Source organism: Eriocheir sinensis, chromosome 8, assembly GCF_024679095.1.
Source record: "Eriocheir sinensis breed Jianghai 21 chromosome 8, ASM2467909v1, whole genome shotgun sequence".
Taxonomy (NCBI): Eukaryota; Metazoa; Arthropoda; class Malacostraca; order Decapoda; family Varunidae; genus Eriocheir; species Eriocheir sinensis.
In genome coordinates this window covers 15,093,411-15,119,548 of record NC_066516.1, presented here as the reverse complement: position 1 = coordinate 15,119,548, position 26,138 = coordinate 15,093,411, and the positions used below count along the sequence as shown (strand labels likewise).

General features: G+C 44.7%; 1 protein-coding gene across 4 annotated transcripts in view; it reads left to right on the top strand.

The window, feature by feature from the left end:
• Nucleotides 1-19,554, top strand: part of LOC126995597 (homeobox protein araucan-like) — a 44,932-nt gene extending 25,378 nt beyond the window's left edge. For 3 of the 4 annotated variants that reach the window (XM_050855292.1, XM_050855293.1, XM_050855289.1), the window contains 5 exons: nt 9,420-9,622; nt 10,305-10,420; nt 10,979-11,135; nt 13,979-14,150; nt 15,171-19,554. In XM_050855292.1, coding sequence (XP_050711249.1) covers nt 9,420-9,622; nt 10,305-10,420; nt 10,979-11,135; nt 13,979-14,150; nt 15,171-15,829 — 1,307 coding nt within the window. In that variant the 3' untranslated portion in view covers nt 15,830-19,554. The remainder of the gene's footprint in view (nt 1-9,419; nt 9,623-10,304; nt 10,421-10,978; nt 11,136-13,978; nt 14,151-15,170) is intronic. The other variant, XM_050855291.1, reaches the window with a different exon arrangement.
• The last annotated feature ends 6,584 nt before the right edge of the window (nt 19,555-26,138 follow it).

Sequence of the window (26,138 nt, the reverse complement as noted above, 5' to 3'; positions counted from 1 at the left end):
CCTCCCTCCCCTCTCTCTCTCTCTCTCTTTCTCTCTCTCTCCGGTGGGCGGGTTGGGTTGGGCGGGCGGGCGTCGCGGCAATTCTTGTTATTCATTTGTTTATAACCGCGCCACTCCCTCATTATCCGACCTCGTAATGAAGGGGAATTTAGGATCATAACTCTGGCTAACACGCCCTCCTTTCATCCCGCCGTGTGTGTGTGTGTGTGTGTGTGTGTGTGTGTGTGTGTGTGTGTGTGTGTGTGTGTGTGTGTGGTTATTTATCGGCATGGTTTATCGGCTATTTTCGACTATACCAAATAATTATCGACCTCCATTGTGGTGTTGTCATCCTGGAGAACAAGAAGAAGAAGAGGAGGAGAAGGAGATGGAGGAGGAGGAGGAGGAGGAGGTGGTAGTGGTGGAAATTAAACTGAAGATGGAAGGAGGAGGAGAAAAGACGGATGATGAAGATGGAATGAAAAAGGAGAAATGGAGAGGAATGAAAAGGGGAATAGAAGGAAGGAAGGAAAAAAGGGAGGAGGGAAAAAAAAGGTGATTTGAGCCTATGAAAAATGGTGATGTTCGTTAATTATATAGTGCTGATTCTGATATTATAGTTACTACTGACACTATTATTATTGATGATGATAGTGATGCGCTGATAGTGATGCTGATGATTCTGGTGACGGTGGTGGTGGTGGTGATGAAAGTGGGGTTGATGGTAGTGATGAAAGTAGTGTCGATGGTAATGATGATGGTGGTAGTGGTGGTGGTGGTGATGAAAATGGTGTTGATGATAATGATGACGGTAGTGGTGTTGATGCTGATGATGACGATGGTGGTGATGCTATACTCTCAAGATCACCACACCACCAATCACACCTGTATACCACTTACCAACAACATATACCATCACAAACCACAACACCAGAACTGCCTATACCACTACATCAATTCCTCCTACTCCTCCCTCCCTCCCTCACTCTCCTTCTCCCTCTCTCCCTTCCTCCATCCCTCCCTTCCTCCCTCCAGCTGCGGGTAACTTAAAACAAAAGCCTTAAAAAAAAACAGCGCGGAGGTTTTCCAAAGTTTATGACTGTCTAGAGGTGCTAATGGACGGAGGAGGAAGGAAGAGGAGGAGGAGGATGGGAAGACAGGCGGGAGGGCGGACGGACAGGCGGGAAGAGATCGAGGCAGCGTTGTTAAATTATCGTACTTATCGCATTGCATTTTCTTAGTTTCTGCCCGATAACTAGAGCAAAAACAAACAAACAGACATCAATAAATAGGAGTTTTAACGCTAACTTCAATTTTCTATCGTTATTTATGTAGGTACGAGAGTATGAGGCTTAGAAGTAATAAAGACGATGTGGTGAGTACGATAGTCTGGCAGCGCTGGATCGAGGTCGGGTATTCTCAGCCGCTTCCGCCACTCACATCCACTATTTCCAAAGGCCAAAAAGATGATCAGTCGGGTTCTGATGAGCGTTCTTTTAGGTTCACGGTAAAGAAGAAAGGTCAAACTACTACCAGGGTCATTCAACTACCCCTGGAAATCGGGTTCTAATAAGCGTTCTTTTAGGCTCATGGTAAAGAGGAAAGGTCAAACTACTACCAGGGTCATTCAACTACCCCTGGAAATCGGGTTCTAATAAGCGTTCTTTTAGGCTCATGGTAAAGAGGAAAGGTCAAACTACCACCAGGGTCATTCAACTACCCCTGGAAATGCCCAAAAGTACTACGAAAACCGTGTCATATGTGTGTGTGTGCTTGGGCGCCGAAGTGTTTGAGAATATGACCCTCGAAAGACGTGATGGGTTTGGGTTAGCGGGAAGAACGTCGCCGCCTCGGATGTCTCCTCCTCGCCTTATCTCCGCCAACATCTAATTATCGCCAGAAATCGAGAGGGAGCTTATCTGTGTGATCGGTCCCCCGGGCAGTCACACACACACACACACACACACACACACACACACACACACACACACACACACGCACACACACACACACACCTGGCCTCTCTCTCTCCCGACGGCCTCCAATTTTTTTTCTTATTTTGCTATGTTATTTTTCTTTGCTTTATCTTCAGTACTATCCCTGTTTTCTTGTAGTTATTCGGGTTTTTTTTTCCGAACTTTATTATTTATTAGTGATGCGAGTCGTGCAGAAATAAATAAGGACGATTTTGACGTGTACTGTTTCGATTCTGGTAGCTTGGTGGTGGCTGTAATGGCGGTGGTGTTGCGAAAAAGTGGTGGTGGTGGTGGTGGTGGTGGAGGTGGTAGCGGTGAAGACATCTTAAGAGACTTGTGGCGTGGTGAAGTTGGTGTTAGTAATGTAGTGGTAGAATGAGAGAGAGAGAGAGAGAGAGAGAGAGAGAGAGAGAGAACAGGGGTAGTGGTGGTGGTGGTGGTGGTGAGGTGAAGCTGATTGGTACAGAGATGAAGAGCGAGAGACTAGTGGTGGTGGTGGTGGCGGCGGCGGCGGCGGCGGTGATGAAACCCAACACTCGTCACGAACACACGTGACTCGATACTTTGGGTAACCTGAAAGGAATCGAAAGCTTGATTTGCACGACCCGCCGCCATCACAGCCTCGCCGACCACGCACCATCACGGCCGGAAGAGCGAAGGGGGGAAAGGGAAGCTGCGGGTTGGTTTGTACCCCGTCTGCTGCGCCATCTTGCTTGCATCATACACAGAGCTATTGAAGGGTAGGTTAGGTATAGGGTTGCATTGGTGTATAAGGTGAGAACAGCAGTATAGATAGTGACTAAAATGGTGATTATGGTGTTTGTTTTTTACTGTAGTCATGAAAATGGTAATGAAAGTGACGATGGTGATAATGATATGGATTGTAATGGTGACCGAGGTTGGTGATGATGATGATGATGGAGATAGTAGTAGTACTGACAGTAGTGGTGATGATATTAAAGATGGTGGTGGTGATGATGGTATGGGGTGGTGACGCTAATATTGCTAATTGGTGGTGATTTGTAAGGTGGTGGTGATGGTGACGGTGGTATAGTGGTGATGATGACGGTGGTGATGACAAAGATAGTGGCAGATTGGGTGGGGTTTTTTCGTTTTTTTTTTCTATTTCGTTTCTGTTTAGTGGTTTTCGACTTTGTGCTACACATTAAAATTAAGATATATAAAAATAAAACACACACACACACACACACACACACACACACACACACACACACACACACACACACACACACACACACACACACACACACACACACACACACACACACACACACACACACACACAAACAAACAAACACACAAATGACCAGGCACAAATACAAGAAAGAAAATGCAGAGACCTAGCATATATTCACCAAAGAGGAGGAGGAGGAGGAGGGGGAGGAGGAGATGGAAGAAGAGGAGGAAGAGGAGGATCATGAGAGTATATATACATAATTTCACCGATTCGAGGCAAGACAAATATAACAACACACACACACACACACACACACACACACACACACACACACACACACACACACACACACACACACACACACACACACACACACACTAAGGTATCGGAAGTCATAGTGTTTTCTTGCAGCGCCTTACACACACCGTTCTGTCAATAGTGCATTCGTAACGCCGCGTGTCGTGCAATAAACATGGCGCGCTACGATGTAATAACGCTTTTTTGCAGCGTGAGGAAACGCGACTGTGTGCTGCCTGGCTGGCTAATATTAGGGCGAGTTATAGCGATGAGTGTGTTAGTGCCGCTGCGTCTTCTGTTTGTGTTTGTTTGTGTGTGGAGTGCTGCTGTGTGTATGTGTGTGTGAGTGGGGATGGAGTGATGGAAGGTGTGTATGTGTGAGTGGGGGTGGAGTGGTGGAGGGTGTGTATGTGTGTGTATGTGTGAGTGTTTGTGTGGAGCGTTCTCATGAGTGGATAGAAGGGACTGAGGGAGCAGAACAATCATAAAACATTGTGACTTCAAAATTAATATATAAATAAGTTAGAAAGGAAAACAGTAGCACTACTTTTTTCATTATATTCGTGATCGTTTTTTTTTTTTGTGTGTGTGTGTATGTGTGTGTTTGAGAAAGAGTGTTTGTTTGTTTATTATGGATTAGATGTGCGTTCAAGAAAAACTATATAGGCAATCGTAGCAGAGTTTTCGCTTTAAATAGAAAAGGTTAGGTTAGGTTAGGTTAGGTTAGGTTAGGTTAGGTTAGGTTAGGTGGGGTCTCAAAATAAAACCAAGCCGCACAGCCCAAGCACCGGCCAGCCCGACAGTCCCTTCACCGACAAGCATTCACAGTTCCCAGCTCGACCAATTAGCGCTCTCGTGTCTATTACTACTACAGTTAAATAGTTAAGGCAATTATTTACTTGATTTCGGTAATTATGCATGCTGAGTTTTTTTTAATATTTTGGTAATTACCACAAAGTTAATTAATCGAGTGGTAATTAGCGTTCCAGATGTGTTTCTTACTACGATTAAATACAATTAAGTATTTTACCGGCTTTCTGTGGTTATTGCGTTTCTTTCCATATTCTCTTACTTTAGCCACGTTTATTTCATGTATTACCGGCTCTGTGTAATTTATTTTTCATATACTCCTTCTTTATCCACATCATTCTCATATTTCGTAGATTCCTCAACACTGCAGCATTTCTTTTCTTAGTCCTACCAAATACGGACTCGTGTATCCGTCCGTGTATCTACAGAACGACGTTGTACAAAAGAGATTCATAAAACAAGAAGGAGCGACGTGCCTCTGAGTTCGGGGATGTAGTTGTGTTCGTCGGGGATGTCGTAGTGTTCGTCGGGGATGTCGTAGTGTTCGTCGGGGATGTCGTAGTGTTCGTCGGGGATGTCGTAGTGTTCGTCGGGGATGTCGTAGTGTTCGTCGGGGATGTAGTTGTGTTCGTCGGGGATGTCGTAGTGTTCGTCGGGGATGTAGTTGTGTTCGTCGGGGATGTCGTAGTGTTCGTCGGGGATGTAGTAGAGTTCGTCGGGGATGTAGTAGTGTTCGTCGGGGATGTCGTAGTGTTCGTCGGGGATGTCGTAGTGTTCGTCGGGGATGTCGTAGTGTTCGTCGGGGATGTCGTAGTGTTCGTCGGGGATGTCGTAGTGTTCGTCGGGAATGTAGTAGTGTTCGTCGGGGATGTCGTAGTGTTCGTCGGGGATGTCGTAGTGTTCGTCGGGGATGTCGTAGTGTTCGTCGGGGATGTCGTAGTGTTCGTCGGGGATGTAGTAGTGTTCGTCGGGGATGTCGTAGTGTTCGTCGGGGATGTCGTAGTGTTCGTCGTAGAAAGTTAAGCTACTCGACATTTTTTTCCGTAACCGCGAAACACTCTCGAGGTGAAGCGAACCCGATGAAGACGTGACATATCTGTGTAGCTCCTCATGTATGTGTGTTTGTGTGTGTTTGAGTGTAAAGTAGCTATGTTTTGCACGGGGCAGTGGCGGCGGCGATGGTTATTGGTACTTGTGGTAGTGATTGTGGCAGTAGTGGTGATGATTGTGGCAGTGGTAGCGGTGGTGATGGTGGTGGTGATGGTGGTTCTTCTTATGTTAGTGTCATTATGGCGGAGGTTCGTATACGTAGATTGCTGTCACGTGTGTGTGTGTGTGTGTGTGTGTGTGTGTGTGTGTGTGTGTGTGTGTGTGTGTGTGTGTGTGTGTGTGTGTGTGTGTGTGTGTGTGTGTGTGCTTGTGTGTATATTTCACCCACTAACTACTCGCACATACCCATCAATTATTCACCCACGCACACACAAGTCACCAAGTACCTACACAATATGAGTTGAACAAACGCGGCCTGAGAAATCACTGAATCTAATATTAATGGAGGACCAAACAAGGACACGGGAAGGTGACGACTGCAAACCGATAGAACTAAGAACGCATGGCCCCCCCCTACACACCGTCCCTCGTGCATGCTGTCCCGTTGTGCTGCAGTCAGGTGTTGGAGCCAGGCGTCGTATGCAGAACTACTTTATCGGCGCCAGGAGTTCACATGCAGGCCCCGGCGGAGGAGAGGAGGGAAGGAGAGTTGTTTTATTCATCGGTCATGGCAATGGAATAAATAGTAAACGAAGTGGCGCACGAATATTATTACTTCAACGAGTGTATCGATAGGTTATGCAAAGGACCTGACGTATATTTTGCAGGCAGGACGGACGTAGGTGATTTGCTGGAGAGGTTTTAGGGATTTAGGAAGACAGGCAGATAGGTATAGATAAGTCGATAGGTAGAAATGTCAAGGAAATAAGTTGTGTTGTGCTAAAAAGGCATAGACTAAGTAGAAAAAAGGTAGGTAGATATAGATAGACAGGTAAAGGAAATAAATTGAATGTGCTGTGTTTCTTTTTTCGATGCAGAGGTAGATAGAGGTAGACAGATAGGTAGATAGACAAGTAGGTAGACAGTCAGGTAAAGAAAATAAAATGAGTGCCCTTTGTTGCTTTCCTTCCATAGAGAGGTAGAATAATAGGTAGACGGACAAATAGAAAAGGTAGGTAGATATGTAGATAGTTAGCAAAAATAACAAACTAACTCCTCTAACTCTTTTTAGGAACAGTGAGTAGCGGGCTTTTTTTTTTTTTTTTTTTTTACATTTCTCATACATTGTGTTCCTCTTCTTCATGTGTTGCGTCTTTTATTCTTTGGTGGTTTTTCTTACTTGTGTTTCGTTTTATTCGGGATACTGGATTTCTTTATATGGTGTTTGCGTTGCGCTTATTCTTAGTCTCTTTGGTGTTATTTTGCGTGTCTGGATTTCGTACCTTTTCATTTTGTTTTGATTTGTTCTTCGCCTGTTTGTTTTTCGTGTTGTGTTCCTTTGTTTCGCGTTGTGCATTATCGTATTTCGCGTTTCACCTATTTTTTTTTTCTTAAGCATACCTGTATTTTTTTTTTTTTTTGATATGCGGTACCATCTATAGTCTTTATTCTCTTTTCCGTCATATTTCTTCGTCCTACACACTCCTCCCACTCTCTCGTCTACCCTATTTTTTTCGTCCTACACACTCCTCCCACTCTCTCGTCTACCCTATTTTTTTCGTCCTACACACTCCTCCCACTCTCTCGTCTACCCTATTTTTTTCGTCCTACACACTCCTCCCACTCTCTCGTCTACCCTATTTTCTTCGTCCTACACACTCCTCCTTCTCTCTCGTCTACCCTATTTTTTTCGTCCTACACATTCCTCCCACTCTCTCGTCTACCCTATTTTTTCCTCCCACTCTCTCGTCTACCCTATTTTTTTCGTCCTACACAGTGCTCCCACTCTCTCGTCTACCCTATTTTCTCGTTTCTGTCCCCTTGTTCTCCATCACCTCTTCTCCCTGCACCGTGCTTCTTCTTTCCCCTCTCTCGTCTGCGTATACCGTGCCCGCCCAGGTTCGATTTTTTCTTTTATAACAAAACTATGCTAACTAAATTTTTATGGGAAATTTAAAGTGAGAAAAAACAGACAGACAGACGCAAACAGACAGGGATGCAGACAGACAGACAGAGATGCAGACAGACATAGTTTCATACATTGCTCTCGGACTCCTACTTTCATTTCGACTCCAGCGCTTCTTCCTCTCCTCCTTCTCCTCCTCCTCCTTCTCCTCCTCTTGCTCTTGAAGGACCTTGTGACACTGCGATATATCCTCCGCCACGTTACACACACACACACACACACACACACACACACACACACACTAAAGTAACTCCTCCTAAAATCCCAAGTCCATAAACATTTGATTAATCCCGCAAGAAAGCTTCCATCGTGACAGGAGGAGGAGGAAGAGGAGGAGGAGGAGAAGAAGGAGGAGGAGAAGAGGAAGAACAAGAACAAGAAAAGAAATAGGAGGTAGAAGAAAACGAAAAACAGTATACCATTTTGCTCCTCCACTCCCTTTCCATCCTCTCCTTCCACCCTTTTTCCCTTCCTTCCTTCCTTCTGCTCCCATTCCCAGCTCCTTCCTTCCTTGTTCCCTCTCTCTCTCCCTCGCTCCCTCTCTCTCCCACTGCTGCTGGTGCGTCTTGGTGTAACAGGAGGGCCGGCGGGGATTACATTAAGCTGCGATTACATTATCCAGGTCCTGCTGTAGCTGGTTGCCTGTCAGCTCCAACAAGGCGGAAGCAATTTATGGCGCTGCAGCCCCTTCCTCCTCCGCCGCCACCGTCTCCGCCGCCGCCTCCTTCGCTAGCCTCCTCCTCCTTCTCCCCCCTGCGTCTGGACTTTCCCCTCCTTCGCCAGATTTATTCGGGGGGTTGTAGGAGAGTGCGTTTCTTCCTCTACAAGTGTCCAGAGAGAGAGGGGGGGAGGAGGGAGTAGAAGGGAGAGAGGAGAGAAGTAGGTGGGGGGGTGGAAATTCAAGCGGTAGGAGAGGAGAGTTAGTGAAGAGAGAGGGAGGAGAGAAAAGGAGGGAGGAGAAAGTAGATACAGAGAGAGGGAGGAGAGAGTGGGAGAGGAGATATAGGGAGAAAGGAGAGAGAGGAAGAGGAGAGAGTAGACAGAGGGAGAGAAGGGGGGCCAATACAGCGGATCCCCAAAATTAATGAATATGTTGAATAAATCGATGGAAGATAAAAATAAGAGGATTGAAGCAGAGTTTTGAAGACGTAAGAGGCGGAGGAACACAAAGACTAGTTTGTTCACGCTGAATAAATCGATGGAATGGAAAAAAAACTAGGCGGAGGAGGAGTTTGTGAAAATTATAATAGAGGAGCAAGAAGAAAAAGATATGAAGACAGATTTTGTGTTTTTATTAGAAAAGAAAAATGGGGAGAAGAAAAAGAGGTGAAGGAGACGAAGGAAAAGGTAAAAAGGACAAGAATAAGAGCAGGAAAAGGAAAATAAGGAAACTGTTATTAGCTTTTCTGTTTATTTTTGCCATTTCAGTTTGCGAAAACACGCACACCTGAAATAAAAAAGATCCGAAAAACAATTTTTAATAATACATTTGATCGTATATTTTTTTTCTTGTTTCTTCAAATAGCTTTAAAAATGTTGGCAAATGTTTTCCTCTTTTTGATAAATAATTCTTACATGGATTTCATATAACTCATTTTTTCTTACGTATTTTCTTATTCATATTTTAGCACAGTAACATTACTTTCTCTGTTAGTCTATTTTTTTCGACGATTTTTTTTCTCCTTCCCTTCCTGATGTTTACTTCTCAGAAACTTACTTATACTTTCCGTCTCTGTTTCTTGATGTACCGCTTGTTATTTTGTTTTCGGTCAGTCATTTTAGTATTGGTAGTGTTACAATTATTATCACTGTCATTGGTGTTATTATTATTATTATTATTATTATTATTATTATTATTATTATTATTATTATTATTATTATCATTTACCCAATAACTACCACTACCAGAGCAATAACTTCTACCACCACCACACCACCACACCACCACAACCACCACTAACACCACACCCTCCTTCCCCCACAGATTGGATGACCCCCTTAGTCAGCAGCAGCCAGCTGAGCCCCTCGCCCACAGCGCCCACGGTCTCGGCACCCACGCCCACCCTGCCCCCCGCCCCCCCGCTGGCAGTCATGTACTCCCCCGCAGCCTACCCGGACCAGCCTGCGCCCTACTCCCTGCCTACACTGGGGGGGGAGCAGTCGGCCTTCTACTCCCCGACGGTAAGGGTGGGTTTTGCTTTTGTTTTGTTTTGTCTTGATTTCTGAGCGTTTTTCTTGTTTTGATTATTTGGGATGTGTTGCTTGTGTGTGTGTGTGTGTGTGTGTGTGTGTGTGTGTGTGTGTGTGTGTGTGTGTGTGTGTGTGTGGCTGTTTTTTTGTTTATTAGGAGGATTAAAGGATGTATGGGGGACGGTGTTTTGTCTATTTCGTGGTTGTATAATAGTAATAGTAGTAGTAGTAGTAGTAGTCATTGTTGTAGTTGCTGTTGTTGTTGTGTGTGAGTGTGGGAGAGAGTGAGTGAGTGAGCGGGGAGTGTACTCGCATGACTGACTTCTCACCACACAACTCTCCCTCCCTCTCTCCCTTCTCCCCTCTCACTCTCCCCCTACCCTCTTTCTCTCTCACCCTCCCTCTCACACTCTCCCTTACTCCCCTCCTACCATACCCTTCCTTCCTTTCCCTCTCCCAGTCTTTCTCACCCTCTCTTTCCCAGCCCTCACCCTACTCAGCCTCCCTTTATCTCCCTCCCTCCCTCAACCTCGCCCATCCCTCCTCTCACCCTTCTCTCCTCTCTCCCTCAATCTCTCCTAACCCTCACAGCCTCTCTTTATCCTCCTCCCTCCCACACCCTCACGCATACCCGCCTCCCCCACCCCTTCTAACACCCACCCTTTACTCCCTCGTCCAGGCTGCGGGGCTCGAACTGAAGGACTCCCTGGCGGCCTCACCGATGGCACCCACTTGGCCCTATCCGTCCGTCTACTACCCCTACGACACCGCCCTCGCCTCCTACCCCTTTGCCGGGTAAGTGTGGTCCCCCCCTTCCCCTCCCCCCTGCGTCGCACCACCTGCAGGAGGGATTTTAGACATGGTTGACAGGGTTATTCTTGTTTCCTTGTTGTTATTGTTAGGTTTCTTTTTTTATCATTGTTGTGAAGACTCTCAGGCCTTGCTGCGATGTTACATTTGTTTGTTTGTTTGCGGTTGAGTTTGTAAGGATAGTGTTCACGTTTACTTTTTTGTTTGTTTGTTGTTTATCTGATTTTATAGGAATTTGATACTTTATAAATAATTGTCACTTTTTCAAATTAGGTCATTTAACAATTTTTTTTTTTTAATCCATGTCAACAAAATGCAAGCTATCTTTTCTGGGCTAGGTCACATTTTTTCTCGATTTCTTCAACCTTGTGATGCTCCTTGTACGAGTATGTCATTTTTTTTTCTTCGCTGCGTAATAGGCCTACAAGAGACGCAATTCTCGCTTCATATCACACGGGTAGGAATTGGTCAGGTATAAGTCCTCGTCGTCGTGTTCAGGGCTTTACTATAACTCCTTTTTCGTTTTCCTTTGGTCTGGTGCAGGTACGGCGTTGGTCTTGACGCCGCCCGGAGGAAGAACGCGACGAGGGAGGCGACGGCGACCCTGAAGGCGTGGCTGAACGAGCACAAGAAGAACCCGTACCCGACCAAGGGCGAGAAGATCATGCTGGCCATTATCACCAAGATGACGCTCACACAGGTGGGTTGGCGCGGGTGTTGGGGAGGCGTTGAGGCTTCTCCGATCATCTCTTGGTTTCATTATTCTTTTTCTCTATTGGCAGCTCTTTATTTTTTTCCTTTTATAATTGTTCTTTGTCTTCTCCTTTCAGTGTTTCATATTCTTTCCGTTGGCTAATTTTCTCTCGTTTAAAGGATATTGAGTTCTTTATATTTCCTGATCTTTTTCCTGGCTTCACATCAACTACATTATTATCTCCTGTCCCCCCTGTCATTGTCGTAACGCGAGATGTGTATAGGAGAAGGAAAAGGAGAAAGGAGGAATATGAGGAGAAAGAGAACATGACAGTTAAATCTTCTTACTCATGTCCTTTTTTAACCATCGTTTCTTTTGCCTCTCTTTCCCCTCTCACCCAAAATTATCCTGTCTACATGAATTCTTCCTCTTCTCTATCTCTTTTTTTTTCCATAACTCTTCATTCTCTCCCTAAACTCCCCTTTAACCTCCATTTCCCCTTCTTCACAAATTTCTGCCTCTTTTCTTTCTCCCTATTCCAACTTTTCTTCCTTCCCTTCCTAAATTCACCTTTCCCACCACTCTTCTCTTTTGCACTAATTTCTTCCTGTTCTCTAGCTCTTTTTCCCCAACCTGTCTCTTCATTCTCGTCCTTTTCTCTCCTTTATTATTCATTTTCTCTTTTTACACTAATTTCTTCCTTTTCTCTGTCTCCCATTATACCAAATATCTCCTCTGTCTCTTCCATACCTCCCCTTTTCCCTTCCATACCAATTTTTCCTCTTTCCTATCTCCCTTTTCCCAACTTTTCATTCTCTTCCTTACCTCCCTTTTCCCATCTCTTCTCTGCCCTCGTCAACCCTAAACAGTGGGTGGCGGCTGCAATGAACTACGATGTAAACAATAATACTAAACTTGTGTACACGTCTATAGGAAACAAAAGTGGGTCAGTGTATCAAATCTAAGCATCAGTATCGATCGGTTTGTGTGTGTGTGTCTGTGTGTGTGTGTGTGTGTGTGTGTGTGTGTCTGTGTGTGTGTGTGTGTGTAGGTGTGTGAATATGTATTTTTGGCCTATATTCGTGAGTGATCGTTTGTTTGTATTTTCTCGAGGATAGTGAAAGTGATGGTGATGGTGATAGTGATGATGATGATGATGATGATGAATATGAGAAGGAAGAAGAGAAGGATACTTGTGTTGTGAGGAGAAATATTTAAGGTGAAGTAAAAACAAAGAGAGAGAGAGAGAGAGAGAGAGAGAGAGAGAGAGAGAGAGAGAGAGAGAGAGAGAAGGGGAGACGAACATTACTAGGGCCTCTGATCTGTCACGCCCTTCTTGTTCGTCTCTGCCTCATCCCGGCTTATCCACCTCACCCCTCCTCCTCCTCCTCCTCCTCCTCTTCATTGTCGTCGTTCTTCTCCTCGTCATCCTCGTCCTCCTCCTTTTCGTTACTTTTCACCTCTTTGTCTTTTTCTCCTCATATTGTTTTGTCTTCTTTCTCTTTCTTCTCTCTTTTCCTGTATTCTCGTCTCGTCATCGCATCTTCCCCGTTTTCTTTTCCTATTCTTTTTTTTTCAGTCTACTTCCTTTTTAATTATCGTTTTATCCTCTTTTTGATTTTTTTCTTTTCCATTCATCTTTTTTTTTCTCCTATTTTTGTGTTTTTTTTCAGTCTTCTTCCTTTTTAATTATCGTTTTATCCTCTTCTTGATTTTTTTTCTTTTCCATTCATCTTTTTTCTCCTATTTTTTTTTTTGTCTTCTTCCTTTTTAATTATCGTTTTATCCTCTTTTTGATTTTTTTTTTCTTTTTCATTCATCTTTTTTTCTCCTATTTTTGTGTTTTTTTCAGTCCTCTTCCTTTTTAATTATCGTTTTATCCTCTTCTTGATTTTTTTTTCTTTTTCATTCATCTTTTTTTTTCTCCTATTCTTATTTTTTACACTCCTCTTCATTTTTAATTATTGTTTTATCCTCTTTTTTATTTTTTTATTTTCCATTCATCTTTCTTTTCCCAATCTCATATCCCCACCTCTTTCTTCTTTTCATCAAGTTCTAAACTATTCCCATTAACTGTAATTTGTTTTCTCCTTTTCCTCCTCCTGATCCCCATTTTTCGCCTTTCTGTGCTGTTTTAGTTGTTGTTTTTTGTTCCATTTTGTTGTTCTTCAGTTGTTGTTTTTTAATTCCTCCCCTGATCCACTTTTTACACGCCCTTCTTCCACTTATATTTAATCTCCTTATCCTGTTTGTTTTCACCAGCGCATTATAATTATTTCCACCTTTATCAAATCGCTCAATTTTATCTTTTTATTCCATCCTCCTAACTTCTTTGTCATCAACTTTCATCTTTCAGTTCTCTACCACCTTTTTTCTTCTACAATCTCGTCATCATTTTTTTCCTCTCGAATGCCATCCATCAGACTACTTCGACATTTACTCTATACCTTTTCTCAGCTTTCCTCATCTAACAATTACCTCCGTGGTTTGCAAGCGCTCGTCACCTCTCTATCACCTTTTCATCTTATAATATCGTAATCACTCAACTCATTTCCTCACTGATACTTTTCCCTTAACGAGTCTGTCATTCACTTTTTACCGTTCTTTCTTATTGAGTTTGTCATTCCCTTTCTGCCTTGCTATCTGTCTCGCACCTTTTCTCATTTCGTTTGTGCCTTTCTACTTTATCTTTGTCATTACCTTCCTGCCTTGCTATCTGTCTCGCACCTTTTCTCTTTTCGTTTGTGCCTTTCTACTTTATCGAGTTTGTCATACCCTTCATCCTTATCGATTTTGTCTTTCCCTTCCTACCGTTCACCTGTCTTACACCTGTTCTCATCTCCTTCCAGGTGTCGACGTGGTTCGCCAACGCTCGCCGGCGCCTGAAAAAGGAGAACAAGATGACGTGGGAGCCGAGGAACAAAACGGACGATGACGACGACGACGATGACGACAAGGACGACGATAAGATTGACGACAAGGATGACAAGGACGACGACGACAAGAAGGATGACAAAGATCGTGAGTGTAATGACTTTGTGGGTTGTCTTCTGTTGGTGTACGAGTGAGAGTTTGTGTTTGTATGTTTGTTTGTTTGTCTGTCTGTCTGTATGTATGTTTGTGCTTGTGTGATGGGTCTTACCTCAAGTGTTACGTAACTCTAATTGTGTAGGGATCCAGGTATCAGTAATTATCTACGTTTGTTTAGTAAGTGTATAAAAGATAGTTCGGTTTTATTGTGCGTATAGCTGAAGGAACTGAACCTTTAATGAAATAGTATTAGCTACAACATCAACATTAGGTGTAGTGATGGTAGTAGTAATAGTAGTAGCAGTAGTAGTAATAGTAGTAGTAGTAGTAGGAGTAGTAGGAGTACCACCTATCAGACGAACCCTCAACACAGTGATAGACAAGTATAGCGCACCGCCCGCCGCCCCTCGCCGCGCCCCCGCCCGAAGCCCGCCAAGTGGGGGATCAAGCAGCCAGAACACCCGCTGTGGTGCTGTCGCTCGGAGCTTTCTCACACGCCCGGCGCTAATGCTGCTCGACAAGGGATTTTGTTCAGGGCTCTAAGTCTCTCCACCACCACCACCACCGCCACCACCACTACCATCTATATAACATGTAGTCAGCGAGTCAGCTAGCTAAAGAGAGTGTCGAGAAGTCAGCAAGTCAATCTGTTCGTCATTCTTTGCGCTACTTTTCTCGATTAGCTTTGTGTTAGTTTTATTTTTGTTACTGGTGTAATTGTTGTTGTTGTTGTTGTTGGCAGTTATGATAGTGGCATGGGTGTGAAAATGGTTGTGGTTCTGGAAGTGAAAGAGGTGTGTTTGTGTGTGTTGGGGGGGGGGGGGGAGGCTGTGTGTGTGTGTGTGTGTGTGTGTGTGTGTGTGTGTGTGTGTTTCTGTTTATCAGTGGGTGGGTGTCTTATGTAATTTCTTATAGTGCTTACCTACTTGTGTGTCAAATACTGCTGTAAAGCATACCAGTGTAATACACCATTGCCTTCCTAACCTCCTTCTCGTCTTTTCTGTCCTATAGTTATGTTCAGCGACGGAGAGAAAGAGAAGAAGGACGTGGAGAGCGGCCGGTCCAGCGCGGGGGCCACAGGCGCCGGCTCCCCCGGGGTGCCGCCCACGGACGTGGTGCACCCCAAGCCGCGCATCTGGTCCCTCGCCGACATGGCCACGTCAGGGGGCGTGGGCGGCGGCAGCGCTGGAGGCCTCGGCGGACTGAGTGCCGGGGCGGGGAAGATCATGGGGGGCGGCATGGCCAGGGGGCTGCACCTGGAGGGGTCGCCGTACTCCCGCCCGCTGTTCCCCCACGCCTCATATCCGTACATCCCGCCCAGCGTCAGCGAGTCGCTGCTCTCCTACTCGTACAGCAAGTCCTTGGCGGCCGGCTTCGCCCCTGTCACCCTGACGGACGTGACCACCGCCAGCCTCCTCGCCCCCAGCCCACTCGTCCACGACCTCTCCAGACACGACCTCTCCAGACATGACCTCTCCAGACACGACCTCTCCAGACACGACCTCGCGCGACACGAACTCTCACGACCAGAGGCCATTCGGCATGACCTCTCCCGCGAACTGTCACGTGACCTCTCTCGTGACCTGCCCCGCGACTTGCCCCGATCAGAGCTGGCCCGACCCGAGCCCCAGCGACCGGAGCCGCGCTCAGCGATGGACAAGGACGTGTGATGCCCCGCGCCAGCCACACCCACCCCCTCGTGTGTTGAGTGTCAGGACTAAGTAAGTTAAGGCTGCGAGTGGCCGCCCGTCTCCCGCCGCGGCCCGCGCAGTGCATGCAGGCCGCCGCGCCAGAACGGACTGCCTATCCCGAGGAGGACACCGGCGGCCCAGCCCCCCAGCAGGCGCTGCCTTGACGGGAGGGAGGCGCCGCGCCCAGGCAGCGGGGACAAAGTGCCGCCACGACAGGCCACGAAAGGAGCTCCTGCGCCGACGGGGGGCGCGGGAGCGGAGGCGCCGAGTGACTGGTGACTGGTGACGGGCGGCAGGATGGAGGTCTTGTTGCAGTGCCGCTGACTGACTTGTCACAAAAATAGTTGCAATGGTGAAGTTTTTTTTTTTTTTTTTTTTAGATGTTATCGTCATCCAATCAGCCAAGACGCTAATTTTCCACGGACAGCGACTTGTGTTCTTACTGTAGACGCCAAAGATATTTAAGTATAGAATGTTCCTGTAAGCTACGTTATATTACCTGTCATTTGCCATTTTATTATTACTATTTGTTTCGATTATTATTATCATTATTATTATAATTTTATTTATTTATTTATCATTATTATTATTATTATTATTATTATTATTATTATTATTATTATTATTATTATTATTATTATTATTATTATTATTATTATTATTATTATTATTATTATTATTATTATTATTATCAAACTCATCATAGTCGTTCATAAATTTCGCCAAGGAGAGGGAGAGAGAGAGAGCGCAGTGTGTGCCCCTCAGGAGTGGTCGTCGGTGGCGGAGACGCAGCTTCGCCGGCAACACAAACATATCAGGACAACACAGACCAGCGCGGCGACCAGCAGTGTGCGTGGAGGCAGGACGTGGCGTGGCGTGGCGAGGCGTGGATGAAGGCGTGGGGGATGGGACGCACGTGATACACACACACGCACACGCACGAAAGAAAAAGGAAATGGAGAAAATCATTAAACTCGAAAATATTTGCCGTCAGAAGAAAAAAAATCTAAACGTGCCCGTCTGAATCCAGTCTTGTGTTGAGGTCTTCTGCAGGAGTGTGTGTGTGTGTGTGTGTGTGTGTGTGTGTGTGTGTGTGTGTGTGTGCGTGTGTGTGTACGAACGCAAGGACGAAGACAAATAGCGATGATGGATGATGGAAGAAAAAATGTTCAGTCCATTAATTTTGAAAAGAAGGAAGAGGAAGAGACAGACATTCATAATTGTTACCTTGTGCAAGAAAATGGAGCCAGGAAGAGGACAGGTGGGGCGACACACGTGGCTTACCTGTACCTTCAGTCGTCCGCCTCAAAAGTTGTGACGCGGAGCTACGACTTCTGGAAGACAAATAGATCACCCCAACTCACCGCTCGCACCACGACCACCACTGCCACTACTACGACTGCTACCACGACCCTCCTGACGACGACGACTCACGCCTACTACTACTGTTGCTATTACTACGAGATGTGTCTCAAGTGAAGAGGAACTTTTGAAGCGACCACTCTACGACTGTCAAGATCAATTCCAACTTCCATTACCACCGCCACGACTACTATTACTGCTACCACTACTACTACTTTCGACGACGACTACGACTACAACCCCAAGACATCAAGGAGTCGTCACTTGGCGTATTGAAGGGGCATTTCTGTATGTACCTTCCCCTCCCCCCTTCCCCTCCCCCTCCCTTTCCCCTTCCCCTTTCTCTTCCCCTTCCCCTCTATCCCCTTTCCCTCCCTTGTGCCAAATCCATATAGCGTGTAATGCGCGTGCCAAATGTCCGAGAAGAAAAGAAGAAAGAAAAAAGAATTGCACAAGATGTTGATGATTTTATATAATTTTCTCTTTTCTCTCTCATGTTGGTGATTGAGATTTTTTGTTTTTCATTGTAATCTTGTTTCGTGGTTGAATAAGTGTGTGTGTGTGTGTGTGTGTGTGTGTGTGTGTGTGTGTGTGTCGATGACGTTGACCGTGTGTTTACTTGACGGGTCGCAGGAAGAAGTGTTACGTTATTTTAATATTTCCGTCTTCGTGGGTATGTTAACGAAGAGGAAGCCGAGGACGCGAGGAGAGAATGGATGGAGTGACTGACCGACTGACTTGTGTACTATAATGTCCCTCCGCTGACATGTCCAGTTTGCAAGCTGTCCCGCGTCCCGCACCTTCACGTCACCGCTGCTGCTGATGGTGATGATGATTGTGATGATGTGCAAAAGTGGCCATGGACGTGACAGAGCAGTGGCGGACTACACGTATACATAAGTGGCGTTTACGTATGAACAAACACTTAATAAGAGTGACACTTGTATGTAAAAAGAACGTTAAGTATAATCCCTGCACGACTTGAAGCACTTAAGTGTACGGATCGTGACACCCCCCCCCCCACCGTCCCTTAAACTCCCCTCTCCTCCTCCTCAACACATCCCATATTCCCTACATTCCCATTACAGCCTTCCTCCTCTTTGGCTTTCTTGCACCCCTCTTCCTCCTCCTCCTTTACCTCTTTCTTTTTCTCCTGCTCTCATACCCTTAGGACATCTTACCCCTCTCCGAACCACATCCCTTCATCCCTTACATTCCCATTACACCCCTCCTCCTTGGCTCTTTATTTATCTCCCAAACTCCTCTTAACTCCCCTCTTCTCACATCCTCAGTTCATCTTCCCCAACATCCCCTACATTCCCCTCTACACCTACACACCCACACTCACACCTGCACCATGTATACAAACTCTCATATCCAGGTGTCACGTCGTCCCATGAAGGTGTGTAGGCTACCTGTATACCGCCAGGGGGGCTACCTATGTGCTACCTCCTCCTCCTCCGTGATTGTTCTCCTCCCCTGAGTCAATGTAAAGAGCAACTCGTGAAAGCAAAGGAAGCAACAGTAATCTTTAGGGTGTTCTGTGTTGGTCTTTCTCTTGGTTTGCTCCTTCAGCCTTTTACGATGGAGTGGAGCGTGTTGGAGGATGTGGAGTGCTTGTGTTGTGGTGGGGATTTGTTTCAGGAGTAATGTTATTGTCTATGTTCCCCTTATTTCCCCCTCCCTTCCCTTCCCTTCGTCAAAACTGTGTGGCTCCTTCATCATCGTAGTAGTCGTCATTGTTGTCATTTTTTGTTCGTGTGTTTGTGATTTTTTTTTTTTTTGTGTGTGTGTGTGAACGAGTGAGACTTCATCGTAGGCTACAACCATTTTCACAACTCCATCATTTCATCATTAGTTCGTGAGGAAAAAATAGAGGATTAGAAGAAGAGTTTGGTTCGACCCCTCCTCTTCCTCTTCTCCTCTCCCTCCCACCCCAGATCTCCACTGAGCCTCCCGCCACCACCACCACCACCACCACCATTACTACTACCTCCCCCCCTCCATCACCTGCATCACCACCACCACCATACTACCTCCCCCCCATCACCTACACCACCACCACCACCACTACCTCCTTTCCATCACTACATCATCCCCTCCCCTACCACTACCTCCCCCCCCAACACCACCACACCACCACCACCAGAGGGCCGCGTGTCACCCCCACCCCCCCTCCCCCTCTTACAACCACCACCACCACCATGTTCGCCGCCGCCGCCGCCGCCGCAGGGTGTCGCCGCAGCCGCGTGTGTCAACCTCTACCTTAAGACTTTCCTAAACACGACGTGATTTTTGTACATATTGTATTATAAAGATGATATTTGAGGAAATAAATGATTGTGATAACTACTCTGACTCCATGCGCTTTAGTGACCTCATGATTATGTTGTAAGGCTGTGCATGACGGTTGTTGAAGAGATTGTAAGTATAAATTATTGGTATCAATATTACTATGCATGTTGTTTATACTACTACTACTTCTACTACTACCGCTACTACTACTACTACTATTACTACTATAACTACTACTCCGAGTGACTGATTTTTATAACACTCCTATTTAAATAATTGGGTTTTTTTATGATTATATATTTACTCTGATCATTTACAGTCTTTTGGTGTGTTGTTTTATTTTCCATTTGGATATGATTAATTTACCTTTTGCTGTGTACTGCTGCTGTTATTTCACTCTTATATATGATGATTTGATGGACTTTGTTTATTACTTCTTTTGCATTTCAGTATCAACATTCTTTCGCTGCGTTTTTCTCATATTATTTGAACTTCATGTATTTTTTTTAATGATTCTACTGAAGGGGGTATTCCTTTAGCACTTATCCCATATTTGTTTATTATTCTGTTCTATTCATCAAATGCAGCATCCTCCATTTCGTTCTATATATTATTTTGTATTTCATGTGGAATTATTGCTTTTCTAAATATGTTGCCTGTGTTTAACCCATGATTCTGGTGATGATTATTTAATTATTTGATCATGTTGGTGCGTAATATTTTCTGATGTTCTTTTGGTTTTTGATACAGTCTGTTGTTCTTGCATATTTACTCATATTTTACATTTTTCTGCAATTGCCTATTTTTACATTTTTTACTAATATTCTACTTCATCTGTGTCCAGACTTTAGGAATCTGTGCACTCATGCTGACCAAATTTATGATATTGTGTTGGTCTTATTTCTTTGTTACTTCATTTTAATATTTCCCCCAAAGCGTGCAGAGTCGAAGCGGTTCATCGGTCGTGTTGGTAATTTCCCTTATTTATCTTTAATGGAAAGTGTTTGCAAACATTACTGTGTGGCTGATTCTTCGCTTATTCTTCCATTGCTTTTCTAACCATGACCAACAGCTTCAGGAAGTCCGAGCGAATGAAGAAGTCTAAGCCGCCACAAAATCATAAGGTTAATTTTCCCTAATATTCTTACTGGTAAAAGGTAAGGCTGTAGGCATACGCTATAGTTGCGCGTGGCCTCGGTGCTCATCTCCGTTGCAATAGCCCTTTGAGCCTGTGGCGGGAAAACCCATCACTCAGGGACACAGCAGCACCAGTGTGACATCCTGATTCTTGTTATTATGCGATTACTCTCCCGTGTTTGCTGACCCTGATCGGCATCCACAAAATCCCCAAACACGACGATACTCTCTCTCTCTCTCTCTCTCTCTCTCTCTCTCTCTCTCTCTCTCTCTCTCTCTCTCTCTCTCTCTCTCTCTCTCTCTCTCTCTCTCTCTCTCTCTCTCTCTCTCTCTCTCTCTCTCTCTCTCTCTCTCTCTCTCTCTCTCTCACGACACAATATCACTATTTCCTGTGGTATTCTTATTGAGTTACTTGATCATTAGCGATTATTATTATATTTTTCAGAAATTGTGTTGGGGTTAGAGGAAGACAAGATTAAAAAAAATTACCAGGGTTGAAATAACTCATAAAGCCCTATTTTGGTCATTTGTGTGTTCGGTTTTATTTGCATATAATTTGAATGATTCTATTTTTCTGCGAGGATTATTATCTATTTCCATGTGTACCTGGAAGATCAATAGGGAAAAAGGAAATTCAAAGCTTTGTTGTAAGTTATTCCATCAGTTGATCTTTTATTTTTCTATATGTATGCATCGTATTCTATAACATATTTATTTCTCTATTATTACTATATGATGTATCTTAATGCAAGTGCTATAGAATATACTGCTTGGTGTATGTATATATATATACATTAACACACACACACACATACACACACACACACACACACATACACACACACACACACAATCACGGGGCGGACACACAAATCACGGAGCCTACGTGTGTGTGTTCCTACCTGTGAGTGTGTGTGTGTGTGTGTGTGTGTGTGTGTACCTGAGGGCCGCCAGGTATACGTGGACACACTCATTACCGCCAACACACCTCATCTTCGGGACGTGTCACAGCGGTTTATGGCCGGGGAGTGTTCGGGGAGGGAGAGAGGGAGAGGGAGAGAGAGGGACGGAGAAGAGGGAAGGGAGAGGGAGAAGGGGAAAGTAGGAGAGTGATGAGTAGAGAAAGGGGGTGACAGAGAGAGAGAGAGAGAGAGAGAGAGAGAGAGAGAGAGAGAGAGAGAGAGAGAGAGAGAGAGAGAGAGAGAGAGAGAGAGAGAGAGAGAGAGAGAGAGAGAGAGACAGAGAGAGAGAGAGGAGGAGAGGGAGAAAGGGATAGAGAGAGAGAGAGAGAGAGAGAGAGAGAGAGAGAGAGAGAGAGAGAGAGAGAGAGAGAGAGAGAGAGAGAGAGAGAGAGAGAGAGAGAGAGAGAGAGAGAGAGAAGACGAAGAAGCGACAGGGTGTATTGAAAAGAAAAGAGGGAAGAGGGAGAACGAGGAAGAGAAGGAGAGATTATGCAAGGGGTGTGGCTAGAGAGAGAGAGAGAGAGAGAGAGAGAGAGAGAGAGAGAGAGAGAGAGAGAGAGAGAGAGAGAGAGAGAGAGAGAGAGAGAGAGAGAGTATTGTCGTTGGCCGTCTTTGAAAAGAAAAAAGAAAAAAAAGGCTGGAGGAATGTTGACAGGAAGAAGAAAAGGAAGGGACGGTGCGAGGAACAGGAAGGAAAGAGAAAGGACGAAGTGGAATAAAGGAAAGATGGGAAGGGAAGGGAGAACTAAGGGCAAGGAGGGAAGAAGGATGGAAAGACCTACAAATGAATGGTGGAAGAGAGAGAAAAGGAAGGGAGAGGGAAGGAAGGGGAGATATAGGAAAGTGACCCACTGATTTTAAAAGCCAAAGGAAACAATACGACGAGCAAGAAAGTCACTTATTGGTTGATGTTGTGTTTGCAGGAGAAAAAAAAACAGCAGTAATAAAATCTTTCTCAGGAACACTTGTCTCGCAGCAGCCACGGCGGTAATTTTTCCTTTGTCACAAAAAAATAAAAAACACGAAAGAAAAGAAATTATCGTGAAAAAATATAAATACTGCAAGACAATGAAAGGATATTTTTGGATTTTATTTAGTTTATTTTTTGTCATTGCAGAGAGAGTGTTCTGAGGATGATGGTGATGATTATGGTGGTGATAGACAGATTATATATTGATGATAAAATTAAAATATTACTAATAACTATAATAATAATAATAATAATAATAATAATAATAATAATAATAATAATAATAATAATAATAATAATAATAATAATAATAATAATAATAATAATAATAATAATAATAATAATAATAATAATAATAATAATAATAATAATAACTAATAGTAAAAATAATAAGTAAGGATAGAAGAAACACACACACACACACAAATAAGTAACAAAGACACACACACACACACACACACACACACACGACCAGGGAGCGAGCGTGGCCTAAGGGACTGTGTGTGTGTGTGTGTGTGTGTGTGTGTGTCGGCTGCCGGTGGTGGTAACAGTGGGCATTAGGAGTTGGCAGAAGTAAGTAAAGAAGCTGCTAATGTTATTATCATTATTACTGTTGTTTCCGCTTGTTGTTGACGTTGATGTTCAGTGCTGTTGTTGTTCTTGTTAATGTGCTTCTTTTTTTCTATTATTGTTTCTCTTGTTTCCGTTGTTTGAGTGTTGTGATTGTTCTTGTTGGTGTCGTTCTTCTTTCCCTCCACTTGTCGCTGTTATTGTTGTTGTTGTCGTCGCTGTCGTCCTTCACTCTATTGTCATTCCTATTTCGTATTATTGCCTCGTAGCACAATGGCGCGCGTGTGTGTGTGTGTGTGTGTGTGTGTGTGTGTGTGTGTGGTGTGTGTGTGTGTGTGTGTGTGTGTGTGCGTGTGTGTGTGTGTGTGTGACTGCTACCTTGATGGAGCAACACACACACACACACACACACACACACACACACACGCACACACACACAACCCCTCCTCGTCCCCCCTCCCCACACACACACACATGCACACAGAGCAGAACACTGGAGGATAAAGAGACATTAATCATCCCTCGGGCGCCGGTGTATTAATGCAAATCTGCCTGTTTGACTTGCAGGAGTTGCGGAGGCATTAAAAGGGCGCAATTGCAGTCTGTCATTGTCCTCACCCACGGCACGCTGAAGGCACCTGGCTGGGCGACAATGGACAGGTAAGTTACGACAAGTCCATTCTGAAGGGAGGGAGGGAATGGGGTGGTGGTAGATGGGTGTATATAGTAGTGGTTGTCACGGTAAGGTGGTAGAGGGGAGGGAGGGGGTAGTGGGGGGTTGGGTGTCATGTTTATCCTGTCAACACTCATTTGAATCGCAGACTTGGTGCAAAAATGGTGTGCTTGCCGGAGGAATCGATTTGTGTGTGTGTGTGTGTGTGTGTGTGTGTGTGTGTGTGTGTGTGTGTGTGTGTGTGTGAGTGTGTGTGTGTGTCTGTCATGCCATTCGGTCTAATAGTCCTTTATGTCACTTATTTTGTTTTTCATATCTGTGTTTATTTTATTTTATTACTCTCTCTCTCTCTCTCTCTCTCTCTCTCTCTCTCTCTCTCTCTCTCTCTCTCTCTCTCACACACACACACACACACACACACACACACACACACACACACACACACACACACTCAGAGAGAGACAGACAGACAGACAGACAGACAGAGAGAGAGAGAGAGAGAGAGAGAGAGAGAGAGAGAGAGAGAGAGAGAGAGAGAGAGAGAGAGAGAGAGAGAGAGAGAGAGAGAGAGAGAGACCGCTCCGGTAGCTCAATCGGATAGAGCGCCGCGATGCAAGGCTTCACGACCAAACAGGCGGCGGTTCGAGCCCCGCTCAGGTCGGATTCTTTCCGTTGACTAGGAGTGGTTACTGTCCCCGCTTGAGAAAGGGGGATGGGGTGTGTGGTGTGTGAGGTCCTGGCAGCACTTGCTCACGTCGTGAGAGTACCTGCTGGCGAAAGTGAGTCCAACTCGTGATCAGGCCGTGGTGAATTACACACACACACACACACACACACACACACACACACGTCAACGTTATTGATATATTTATTCCCCGCTAAATGGAGCACCCACGTAGTTTTGTTTGTTTGTCTTCCTCGCATATTTTTTCACCTGAATGTGTTGCTGCTTTTGACACCTTTCTCGTCTCGCGCTGAGCCGCCACCGCTGACTCTCTCTCTCTCACTCTCTGTCTCACTCTCATTCTCCGTTCTCGTCCGTCAGGTGAGCGGCCGCGTGCATAAAACATCGGCAGGTCAACACTGAGTCGCGCCACAGGTGTGTATAATCTATCGAGGCTATACGCAACCATTACCTGACGACGCAAACAGGTTGGCCCTCTTAAACCCGGTAATTAAGGCTTTCATTGCGTGCACTTATGTATCTACAACCCACAAAGACGTGACGGAGTGCTGTATAATCTTAAGGGGAGGGGGAGGGGCGGGGAGAGGTCATTTTTTTTCTCTTCGTCTCTCTCGCTTTCTCCCGCTTTCTCTCTTTTGTCGAAGCCCCATTCCGTCGATCAAGCTAACGACGTTTTCCGAGCATAAAACATTGACGCCGCTGGTTTTTCTTCGTGTGCGTCGCTCTCATTACAGTTTCGGTATGACTATTTTATCATCGTCCGCGGCCAGGCTTTCCTCGCGCATTGTACGGTTCGCTGTTTTGCTAACTCGTCGATAATCAGACGACGCGCGCGGCTCTCATGCAACATTAAAACACTCGATGCCATAACAGTCGCTTCGAGGCTTTCTGGGGCCCGAACGTGACTTCCTTCTTTTTAACCTCGAAACACCGGAAAATGTTATTACACTATTAAGAGAAGGGGGGAAAGGATACGGATTTGAGCAGGTGAGGGACAGGAGGTGACTTATAGACGGAAAACTAAAAAAAATTGAAAAAATATATATATAAAAACAAAATAAAAAAATAAAAACAAAAAATCGAAAATATTACACGGTTAAGGGAACGTATAGAAAAGGGAAGGGACGCGGATTGAGCAGGTGAGGTGAGGGACAGGTAGGTGACTTTTTAGACGGAAAACAAAAAAAAATGAAAAAATAAAAAAATTAAAACAAAAAAAATTGAAATATGACACGATGAAGGAAAGGAATGCGCTTTCTAGAAGGGGGAAGGGACGCAGATTGAGCAGTTGAGGGACAAGTAATTTTAAGGAGACGAAAAAGTAAAAAAAGAAAAAAATATTGGTAAATTAAAAAATCAAAGCAGAAAAATAATAGAATACACGATTAAAACGCACAAAAGGTGGAAGGGACAGGGATTGAGTATAAGTGAGGGACAGGTGTCGACGGACGAAAATACAAAAAGATAGAAAAAAAATGAAAATGATAGAGATGAAAAAAGATGGTAGAGGATGGAAAAGAATGAAGAAATTAATTTAGAACTTCAAGAAAATCAAAACACAAGATAATAAAAAAAGATAAAAAAAGGCACGCACAAAATTTGGGAAATAAAAGAAAGTGAATTAAGCAGTGGAC